The following is a 12,282-nucleotide window of genomic DNA, read 5'->3' on the forward strand; positions in this document are numbered from 1 at the left end:
GAGGTAGCTCTAGAAGTATGTCATCTAATTTCCTTGCATTAGTAACTTCCCCTCATAGTCGACAAAAAGAAACTGATTAAAAACAGCAAACTGAGTTATAAGAAAGATAAAATATCAGAAAATACTTACACACAGCTCATTTGAAAACCCATCTCCCCCCAGTCTTTTTATAATAAAGCAATCAACCAACCACCCATTACAAGGAATTTTTAAAAGACCACCCATCCATAATTTTGAATCATAATCAGACTCAACCGCCCTTAATTAAAAGAAATCAATAACCCCACCTTCCGTCAAAAAATCATTCAGGTGCCGTTCCCACCCCCCATTATTTTAACACAGACAACATCATTAGTAAATATTTTGCTAGGGTTTAAATAAGCAACGTGTTAAATGTTCAAACATTAAAAATACCAGCCCAATCTTTAAGCAGCTAGTCTGTAGTATGTATATTTTGAGCCATTATGCAGTTTGACCCATTTTAAACACGTTCTACATAATTATAACAATTTAGCGCCCGCTTACCTTATGGGGCAAGACGGGTTTGAGGCTTCGACTAAAGTACTGGAATTCTGATCCCTTCTTGTGTAGCTGGACTCGTTCTCCATCATACTTTATCTCGGCGTAGAAACCGTTTGGACATTTCTTCATGGCCTGATGGACTGATCTGCATGCCTCAGCCTGGAATTTAAGAGGTGATATTTAATATTATTACTCAACTATTACGTATTTGACACGATACAGGGACAATCGCAAAACTAATCAGGGGTGTAGAAATGGGCCAGGAGCCGGTAAAATAACCCGATTAGCATCTTCACCCGGCTAATTTCCGCGCATCAATAAAAATTAAATCTGTTAATTTTTTGTCATGTTTTTTTATGTTTACATCTGTTTAAAACCCGATTGTTGGTATTGTTTATTTTGGTTTTTCCATGTTCTGACTACAATAGAGCATTAGCTCGATACGTGACGTCATTAGTCGCATCCCCCTCTGGGATGTTTTCAAGTACTAGGTTTGGGGTTTCCAGCATTCCAAATACAATACAACATACGCTCCATATATGACCTCATTAGTCACTTTTTTTAAGTTAATGGTTTGCGAAGCAATGGAGGGTGAAAAAAATATTATTTTTTTTCTAAACACAATTAAAGCATCGTAAGTTAGCAACATGAGCATGTCTGGCCTGCTGTTAGTAATATCACCATTTACGCTTCAGTCCTTTTTGCGTGTTACCCAGGTGTAAACAAAATGAAACAAGCTTGCGGTGATGTCATTGCTAAAAATAATCAATTATTTTGATGAATTTTACATGTACATTGGGTGAAATTTTGTACGCTTTAAATGTCACAAAGTGTCCAGATATTTCTTTTGGTTGTTAAAACTGAATATGTTAGCTGCAGGTGAAATATCTGGAACCTAAGAAAATGAAGTTAAATGTTTAATTTTCAGAGGTTCAGAGTGATTCAGTGGCTGAAAGAATCACTGGTAGAGAAGTAATTACATATATTATTAGGAGGGAATTGCTAGCAAATGGCAAGGCATGTGGTCTGGAATGTTATAATATTATACAGAATCGGAATTTGACAGTAATTTGGTTCATTAGATAGCCCTCACTGGTTGGGGGGGGGGGGGGGGGGGGTTAGTACTCAGATTCAGTATCATATTCAAGTACATTTTGTTAAGGTTCCCTGTTACAAAATAATCATACATCAGAAGACTAGAAATTTTGGTTGAAAAATGCTACTAAAATAATAAAATGCACACCCAAATTACCTGAATTTAGATGAAACGGCACACACATAACATAGAGATGGACACCAGCATGGTTGTGAGAAGGAGAGACTGGTCTTGTGGTAAAGTCATCTGCCATTCACCATAGAGGTTATTCCTAAGAGCTCCAGGAAGGACATTAATAGGACATCAGGGCCATCGACGACATCAAGGCTATGACAATACAGTCGAACACCATAAGATTCCTTGTTTGCTCAAATTAGATGTAAAGGACCTATTTCTTTATACTGAAGGTAAGCATTATTGATAAGAGTTAAATTTTCCAAGGCTTGAGGTATTTTTGCCGGTCCCTGAGAGTTCGAGCCAATGGGGTTTGATGGTACCTAAGACAATTTATCTTCAAAAACAGACCATCTAAAAATCAAACTAACCAGCATGGGCAGTACAGGGGTCATAAGAGAGGCCCTGACTGAGAGTTTCTACCTGAGGCCCCTGTTCTCCACAAATGTAAAACGTCTCCCATAAATAACCATGTTAGAAAATGTCAAACTAACCAGCCTAGGCAGTACAGGGGTCATGAGTGAGGCCCTAACCGACAGTTTCTACCTGAGGCCCCACCCCCTGTTCTCCACAAATGTACAACCTCTCCAATAAATTACCATATTAGAAAACATCAAACTAACCAGCATGGGCAGTACAGGGGTCATGAGTGAGGCCCTGACCGACAGTTTCTTCCCTAGGCCCGGTTTGTCCCCCCTGTTCTCCACCACCCTCTCAACGACGTCACGGAGATCACGGGAAGCCTGGAAAGCTGCGTACGCATTTGGGTCCAGGGCGTCAAGTCTGTTATCATACATAAAGCTTTACTGACAAACTCATGAAAATCTCTCAACTTTCTTTTTTTATACATTTAAACGGACGAAAATCAATTCATAGCATTGAATAAAAAAAAGTTCAAATTTTCTTTTTTTATACAATTATACATATGGAAATCAATTCAGAGCATTGTTTGAAAAAAACTTAAAATTTGGAGCTTTGTTAACTTTCGTTTTTTATATTTTAATAATTTTACCTCAACTTGCATTCCTTCAATTAACAGCTTTTTGGCAATTGAGAATATTTTCTGATATACCGGTATTTAACATCTTTGGATAAATACGGATTGTGAATAATGGCATATTAATATTCGCAAACTAATATCAATAGCATATTATTGTTCAATTGTATTCTTTAAGCAGGCCACGAAATCTTCAGACTCCACACACTGTACCCAGCCCAACTGCATTCATACCCCAATAATGACATCAATGACACAATTCATTCCTAAAAAAAAGTACAAAGGCATAAAACACATAAATGATCTCACATATGTTTGGCTCCGGAGTTAATTCGAAGGTCGTGCTTGATCAGACGAATAATCATCTTCAGGTCATTTCCTGTGCATCTGAAAGAAAGCAGGACCTTACAACACGAACATCACACAGGTCAATTGACATGACACTAAAACCAAATAATGCCCGCCCTCAATGTTTACCAAGTTCATCATGCATCACATAAAATCTAGTGAATTCAAATTGGCATTTGTTAGTCTATGTGTAGGTTTACCCTTACCATACATGTTTCCCTACATCAACATTTATGTATGGTGGTTCTGTGTCATGTCAATTGAAATGTAACTTCATTCAGATTACATCCCCCGCAATAAATTCATTATAAATGAGACAGGAAATGTTAAGAATTGTGTTTAATTGAAGGAGTATTTGGTTTTGACTGCCAGATACAATGTACGTAGGGTTTGTATGTATTTATTATTTATCTCCGGTTTTAATAAAAAAAAAAAAAGAAAATTTGACAGTCCTAAGCATTTCATTCTATGAAGGCAGAGGGGTGCCAATGCTGGTCTCCATGAGGGTATTACCAAAACAGGACAAGAAGCATCGCCCTTTTGCAGTCATTTACGCAAAAATTTGCTCATTCCAAGACAAAACATAAAAAAGTTGTAAAAACGGTATAACTGTGAGAGTGCAGCTTTAATTAACGGACATTATTTGAAATACAATCATGATAATCTTGGCGTCATGTTCATTATCCCGTGTTTTCTGCACCTTTCCTTTAAATTAAACACAGTAACCTTCTTAAGAACCATTGTTGTCGATATTAATTTATCGTTTTTGGTATACAATTGTATCAATCATGATACTGCTTATTTGGGAGTAAGAGTGCATCTTTAAAGTTTAAACTTCAACTATATACCGGTATGCCTAATACTAATTTCAGTGTACATTTCAACAAAACTGGTAATTCAATGGGTACCCACTGTTTTGCAATTTGGCGTAGAACCTTTTCCTGGTCATCTTCCTTTGTCATCGTAGACAGCTCTCCCAGGTACTTATCCACCTGTGGATAAAAATGTAAGAAAACTTCATGGCCAGGACATATGACATTACTTAACAGAAAATCAATTCAGTGTTTAAAATTATGCATTGCACGAAATTCGTTATGGCCTTTTTGTGTTGTTTTTTTCTTTTTCATAGACCAAAAATAATTACTCTTTATCTTATTCTTTCTTCTTGTTCAATGTTGTCACATCGCCCCTACCCATTTGGAATGAAACCAAGGCTTTATGGATATCTAACTACAGTCTAAGTTTGGTGAAGATCAAATAAAAATTAGAGGCTCTGTTCTTTTCACAAGCTAAATTAAGCAGATCTGGTTTTGGAAAGGAACCCAGGTCTCATCATCATTTAACTACTGTCTAAGTTTGGTGAAGATCTGATTAGAAATGGCGGCTCTAATGTGTTTACAAGCTGTATTAGGGCTATTTTGACAATTTCAATGGGCATAATCCAGTCACGCATGGGCGGATCTGGCTGGTTTAGAAAAGGAACCAAGCTTTCATGTATATCTTATCACTAAATAAGTTTGATTGAGATACAATCAAAACTGAAGACTTTAAATTGTTCACAGGCAATTGTTTAAGGGTAGCTGCCAGACGATGGACACCGCGCCATCGCATTAAATCTGTATCATTTCAGATTGAATGAGATAAAAATATAATATTTGAAATGTTACCTCTTGTAAAGTGAGTGTACACTTTTTCTGAGGTGGTAATGCGGTACTCTTCTCAAAGAACATTTTCACCGTCTCCGCCACATCACCCTGCTCCAAATCTTCCAACATCGCTTTCTGACTCGTGTGAAATATCTGCAAACAAAGCAAGATTGTATCTAACACTATTTTTGTACCTCCTAGACTCACACTTCTGTTTTGGAACTCACCAGATTTCCTTTAAGCCTGAAAAAAAAACCTGTTGAAAGGGCATCCTGATCCTACCTGGAAAAACACCTAAACCCTGTGTTTATCGACCACAGATAAAAAAAATCTGATTTTCTATCTATTATTTGAAAAACAAACAGATGATAAGACATCCAGCATGTTTTACCTGGCTGTAGAGTTTGACAAGCTGTTTGTTGTTGAGGTTGTAGACACTCTTTACCACACCAGGCAGCAGCAATTTCATCAGAAGGTACAGGTTCCCTTCATAGCCATCTGTAGAATAAACAATTACACACGGCTTAGACTAACAGTTTCTTTTAGAAATGAAAAAAATAATCATTACAATTTATCATCGAAATCAATACTGGGTACTTGTACTATATAACATATACTGCAGCCCTATTTTTAGCTGTTCCAATGTAAAAAAGTATAGAATTTTTCCAAATGCAGAATGTTTCCAATCAAGAGTTTAAAAAAGAATTGAGGACGTTCTTGTTGAAAAACTGTAGCTTAATGTTGTTGAAGTGATAAAATTCTACAAATAAATTATTAAAAAGAGTATTTTTGTATATACAACTTACTAATGTATTTATCATTTTTTTGTGAAAAAATGATATCAATATTCCCATATTCCAAGCATAAAGGTCATTTCCACCAAATACCAAAAAAATGAACTAAAAATTTATCAAGGTTTTAAATTTCACAATCTAATGCAGGATTTCATTGAAAATGTAACAGACTGCACAAATTGCCACATGTATGTGAAACCAGGTATTACATTGGTTAATAGCAGCACTTATACTGTCTTGCTATAAAAGCTAGCTCTATAGCCAGACAGTATAAGTGCCGTTATTTACATATCAAATACCCAGTTACACATTCCCTCTCCATTTTGAAATTTGTCAGGACGATTTTCAGAGAAAAAGATCAATTTCCAATGACCTTGAGGCTAATTGTGCAACACGGGTCCCTCTTTGAGCACCAAATGTAACAGTCTGCACAAATTGGTATGTGCACCTTTCAGTGTCCAAACCCACCACCTCTCACTCTGGAGCCGGACACTCTAGCCCGTTGCTATTAAAGCTAGCTCTATAGCGAGAAATTTAAGTGCCGCTATTGACATATCAAAAACCGGGTTACACAAATATTATGCAATTGTATTAACCTCCTGAAGAACCCTTTGTGATAAACTTGGAGACAATGGCAGTCTTTCCGGTGTAGCTGTTTTCCTCAGCGATGTCCGCACACAGACGCCGGAACTCACGAAATGAGTCATCCTTCCCTGATTGTAAGACTGATGAACCATTGCTGCTGGAATCATTGCTAGGAGCTGAAAAAAGGTAGGTTCAGGGCTAATATTGTCAACAGGGGTAAACATTAAGGGACTTAGGGAGTCAGAGACTCCTAAATTTTGGCTACTTTTTGTGGCAAAGTACATTGTATGCTAAATAAAATTGCATCTGTTAGTTAACTCAAGTTGAATCTTGCTAAAATGTTGCCTAATTGTTTTTTAAAAACGTTTCCCTTTTGTATGATTATAAATTTATATTATACCGCTTGACTCCTAGATAATGTGTCAGGCTCCTGAAATTTTGAGCGGATATTCTGACAGACATTAACAGTTCAGTGCAATAATTGATCGTGTCTAAAACCGGCTGCTTGCTTGAATTTTGCGATTTTGCAAATGGACCAGGTTTAAAATTAAACATATATACTAAAACAGTTTGGAAATATTTCTTATCTGATGTCCGTTGATGTTTAATTTATGGTATTGCATGTGGCAAATTTTAAACCTAGCAAAATTAACATCGCGAAAAAAGTAGCAGACCTCTTGAAATGAAAACAATTTACAATATTGTTTCAGTAGTTTTGATGAAAAAGTTTATACATATTCATTATATGAAGCAACGGTTATGGTCCGGTATGAATTGAATTTATAGTGTCTTTGTATGATAGTACCATGTAGTGCCTCAAACAGGATATGAAAAAGGCAGGGACAAAAAGGATACTTTTCAAGTGGATTGAATGAGCCTTAATGGGGCACTTGCAAGGGTCAATGTCCAAATCATATTTTGTATTTGTTGTTATCATAAGAAGTCTGATCAAATCAAAGTAAAATACAGGACAGCTGGCAATAAAATGTTTATCTACCAAAATATATCATGTATCTATTTTAAGTTACGCGGATTATCCGGCTTAGCTGAGGGGCCCGGATCTTGGTGTGCCACTGGATTGGATTTTTTGGCTGGAGTAGATTTAGGCTTGGAAGGAGTTTTCTTCTTTGACGGGGAACCTGCTTTTGCCAGAAGATCTGCAATACAAAATTAACAAATGTAAGAATATCCGGGGATGGGGTTTCAATTAATCACAATACCACTACTGCTTAAATGAATGATTTAATTTCTTCACACTTCAATTAATAACACATTCAAATAATGTGAACGAGTATTAAAAATAATCGCAAAGGTTTAAGCAACCAACAATGAAACAAACATTGCAAGCAGATCTAACTCAAAGTGTATTTCACCTTAAGACATCAAGTTTCATACCATACCTTTTATAAGACCAAGTATCTTATCTTTGTCGTCCTGCTGTAGGTCAGAAAACCCTTCAACATCATCTGGATCCTCAATTTTCTTGGTAGTTGCCCTGGCTCTCACAAATGTCTCGAAGATACATGGTGGGTGAAACCACTGCTTCATATCCCCTGCGTCTTCAGAGAATGGGTTAGACACAAGCTTGGCAATTCTAAGTGCACCTTTGTCAATCTTTTGTTTGCACTTTTTACAACTTGATGTTCCAAGTTTTGCATATCCGGCTAAGTACCTGTTTTCCGCCATATTTGAATTTGATAAAAGCAAAAGATGATAATGTTGAAGTAAATTTTGTTTGTAAATAAAGCCTTGTTTGGTACGATAGTTATGTTGATTTTTATTCCAGTATTAAATTAGTTTCAAACACTGTCTGTTGTCAAACAAAAGCAGTACTGACACTGCCTGATCTGTTATCTCTGAAATTACACAAAGCACTCTAATTATTATAAAATAATCCAAACTTATTCCTAACAAAAAATTTACAATTCTTAAGGTTTGGAAAAATATCAATCGATAAAACAAACGCGAAAATTTCAAAACCAACTCGCATTTAACATTGAAAACATTAAATCTGAATCAAAACACACTGTCCGAATTTCTTTGTCCGAAATAATGCAAGCCGACTGTTTAAACGCGATAACTGGAGTAATGTTGAAAGATACAACGCGGATATTGTTAAAAATGATGAACAATTTAGTATGTCTTCATATTGTCAAAACAAATTAAACAAAAGCATGTCCAAAAAAGACATTTAACAAGTTTTGCTTACTTTGCAGAAATGTAAACAAACCGCAACAATAAAGACGCGCTCGATTGACAACTTGACCGTAATTATCGATTGCAATCGATGCTACAACGGTTTAGTATTCATAAGATTTTTGAATAGTTTGTGTGTTAAAGAGTGTTTTATCAATCCAATCAATTTGAATTAATGTTTCAAGAAGTTCATATAAATTGTTCTAATCGGTTAAGAAACAAAACTGTGTTAAGGAGGCAGTCGACATTTTTCAAAACATATTTAATGCAGTGGCTTCCCCTTATTATTTGCTCTTTTGTTCGTAAGATCTAAAGAAACACTGAGATCTTCGGAACAGTTTCATTGTCGAACCTGTGCGTATGTTTCATTATACCATATATATTTCACAACGGATGTAAAGTCACGACAATAAACGGGTACCGGATGTTTCGTCACCTTACCATTTCGTCTACCTTATTTTATAGTACAAAATGGGTAGTTGTTTCGTCAACATATTTTTACAGTTCGTCAACCTTATTATAAGTAGCAATTAATGCAACTATTATGTCCAATTTATTAGGTGTGAGCAAACACCAATTTAGGAATAAACACCGCCATTTTATTGATAAATATTGGGGTTAACAAGTTTCAACGGTTTCAAGTTATATTCATACTCTTGGCCCACATGGGCATGAGAGGTAACAAAAACATGTATCAAAACATACAACAGCAAGAAAAATATAAATATGAAGATGAACTGCAAAAACAACAACAAAAAACATATCAGCATAATTATATTTATAGAAGTTATGATTAACATATTTACGTCTTTCATAAATGAAGTGATTACAAATAAAAATATAATGAAATTCGTCTCCTAATTCTTGTCCATCACACAGTGTACTAAGTCTTTTTCCTCTTTCAATGCCATAGAAACGACCACAACACCTTGGAACAATTACAAAAGAAGTCGTACCAACACAAACTCGCAGTACAACGAAGTCGCGCCATATATGGAGAAGGCGCTCCTCATACGGATTATATAGTACATGTTATTTCGGTTAAACTTTACAACGTATATTGGATATCTTTTTTTTAATTATTTAATTGATTCAAATTTAAATTATGATGATAAATTAATATAAGGTCTATCTGACAAGCTAATTTTATAAATCTACCCATACCGCCTAGATAATATATATGGGGGGGGGGGGGGGGCGACTTCTCCGTATATGGTGCGACTTCGTAGTGGTGCGAGTTTGAGTTGGTACGATTTCTCCTGTTACCCCTTGGACCGATCATTGCAAACCGGTCTAGTGGTGGTGTTAGTAGTTTATACTCCGGCTCCTGGCGTGAGCACATTGAAGGGTCCCAGAGTGGCAGTTCAACCACCGCACACCTATCCTGGGCAGACTATCTGGCGGTTAACCAGTACTAGGTGCATTCACCTCTGCAAGGAACTGACAACTTCTGTACAGGGGGAGTGGTACAGTGCAAATGGTCGTAGAAAGGATTTCATAACCAATCACAACAAAATTCAGTGACCTGGTCCGCCCGGGAATTGAACCAGGGTTGTCCGATTTACGGTCCAACGCTCTATCGATTGACCTAACCGGGCGGTAAACCGGTCTAGGTGATCATAACCTCTCTTATGCACCAGTCAATTTTAACCACGGCCCCAAGTCCGGGGGGGGGGGGATTGGAGGAAATTGGCCATGTTTTTACCTTAAAGGTGGCCCCACAGTGCCGAATGAATGCGGTGCTATTGTTTTCGCGCAGTAAATAGAAGGGAATGGGTCTTTAAGTTGCACTCTCACAGATTGACTGTTTTAACAACGTTTTTTAATTTTTGTCTTGGAAAGAGCAAATTTTTGCGTAAAGCTCTGCAAACCAATGATAAAATATTGCTGACAAAAAATCAGATCGTAGATATTCATATATCCGTTTTTGAACTTTTATATAAAAATCTGTGATATGACTTTTTATCAGCTGTCTTATATAACTGGTTTCCAAGGATTTTCGCAAAAATTGGCTCATTCCAAGACAAATAATAAAAAAAAAGTTGTCAAAACGTCCAATCTGTGAGAGTGCAGCTTCAACTAGGATGTCCCACGGGTGCTAGGGTATTTGGCGTAAATTTTACCAGCAGTTTGTCCCCGCAGGACGGGGATTTTACCTGGTGTTGGCTGAATGGAAAGCCAAAGTCACCGCTATTCCCCGGGCATGGAGGGCGGGGGGGGGGGGGAGGGCGGGGAGGGGAGGGGGTACAATTGACTGGTGAATAACGTACCGATATTTTTACATAAAGGGAGAAGTCAACACAATTAACACAGCCAGTTTATTGTTATTTATTGGAGTAACCACCCTGGCACGGTCAGTGAAAACTGTGAAGTTAAACCGGATTAGGAGATAACAGCCTCACTCTTGTCCCAACAGTTTTAATAATGCGAAAATCCAACTAAATAAACTCTTTTGGTTGAATGATAAATATTGGGGTTACCACATTGGCGCGGTCAGTGAAAATTCTAAGGTTAACCCAGTAAAGCAAAACGACATATAAATACACACTGCCAGTGTAAGGATAACTATTGGGGTTACCACCTTAATTCGGTTAGTTCAAAGTCGGAGGTTAAACCAGTTTAGGTCTTGCATAAATGAAGAATTAGGCCAGATATTAGTTTTTGTTCAATTCCTTTTAAACAAAATATATTTTGTACAAAATTATAAATCATCTTTTGAGATGCACTCTCTCAGGTTTTTAGCTACTCTTTTTATATTTTTTGGTCTTGGAATGAGCCAATGTTTGCGTAATTGTCTGAAAACAAGTGATATAAAACTGCTTACAAAAGATTAGACCGCAGTTTTTCTTATTTACGTTCGAAAAATAATCTGTAATGGCTTAAAGCGTCACTAACGCTTAAAGAAAAATGAAATTTTCGGCAGTTTTCCAAACAATTGACAAATGTTCTATTGTAAGTTATCTTATACGACTGATTTTAAGGCATTGGTGCAAAAATCAGCTGATTTTGAGTTTAAAATATGTCAAAACTGTGAGAGTGCAGCTAATGAATGAGAAATATAACTTATCTGAAAATACGTTTCGAGGATATAAAAATAAAACAATATGGCCTATTATTTAACCCTTTAGTAATCCATACTTATGTGAGTTGGAATGATAATAGCTCACACTATTTAAGAATAAGCTTGCCTTTTCTGTTATAATGATAGTTTATTTTTAATACAGATTCAATAAGCCACATGACCCGTGAGAAAACAAAATACACGAATAAACATTTACGAATGACATAGCAAGTGGAGCAGGTGAGGATTTATATAGATACGAGCTCTTAGATTTTTTTTTTAATTTTGCGAAAACGTTTACAGGTAAGGAAAGACATGATTAAAGTCAACGTGAAATTTAAAGATGAAAGTCCACATCCAGGGGCGTAGCCAGCGTTACGCACTTACGCATGTGCGTAACATCAATTTGAAAAATTAAAAAAATAAATCTGGCCAAAAATGGCATCAAAGTCCAGGGCTAAGCTAAATATTGATATCAGAATAAAGGGAAGATCAGCTATAGGAAGCATTATTTTCTGTGCTAGATATCTTACTGTGCCTAAATCAATCACTTGGTAACTACAGTCGGCGGCCTCGAACCTATAAATCCCTCCAAATACACATCAGTGTTCAACATGTTAGTTCCATTTTCCATTTATTCCGTGGGAAGTCATCCCCCGAACCCCCATACGGCTACATGGATATTCCCCCTCCCATACCCTCCCCCTTTCGTGCGTAACATTCAGTAAAGTTTGGCTACGCCCCTGACATCATAGACGGAGAAGATGTTCATATATATCCCTACGAATACAAACCTACAGTGCAGCAACATAGTCAGTGCGTGTATACCACGTGATACATTTCGTCATACATGCTACGTCGGA

General features: G+C 36.7%; 1 protein-coding gene across 1 annotated transcript in view; it reads right to left on the bottom strand.

Annotated features, from left to right (window-relative positions):
* LOC128245599 (DNA ligase 3-like) overlaps positions 1–8,550 on the bottom strand; it is a 35,710-nt gene extending 27,160 nt beyond the window's left edge. Inside the window, exons 1-10 of the mRNA XM_052963805.1 lie at positions 8,372–8,550; positions 7,563–8,018; positions 7,191–7,319; positions 6,174–6,338; positions 5,175–5,281; positions 4,805–4,936; positions 4,050–4,129; positions 3,099–3,176; positions 2,416–2,575; positions 526–681 (exon numbers count right to left, since the gene is read on the bottom strand). Coding sequence (XP_052819765.1) covers positions 526–681; positions 2,416–2,575; positions 3,099–3,176; positions 4,050–4,129; positions 4,805–4,936; positions 5,175–5,281; positions 6,174–6,338; positions 7,191–7,319; positions 7,563–7,848 — 1,293 coding nt within the window. The 5' untranslated portion in view covers positions 7,849–8,018; positions 8,372–8,550. The remainder of the gene's footprint in view (positions 1–525; positions 682–2,415; positions 2,576–3,098; positions 3,177–4,049; positions 4,130–4,804; positions 4,937–5,174; positions 5,282–6,173; positions 6,339–7,190; positions 7,320–7,562; positions 8,019–8,371) is intronic.
* Between the last annotated feature and the right edge of the window lie 3,732 nt (positions 8,551–12,282).

This window comes from Mya arenaria, chromosome 9 (genome assembly GCF_026914265.1).
Source record: "Mya arenaria isolate MELC-2E11 chromosome 9, ASM2691426v1".
Taxonomy (NCBI): Eukaryota; Metazoa; Mollusca; class Bivalvia; order Myida; family Myidae; genus Mya; species Mya arenaria.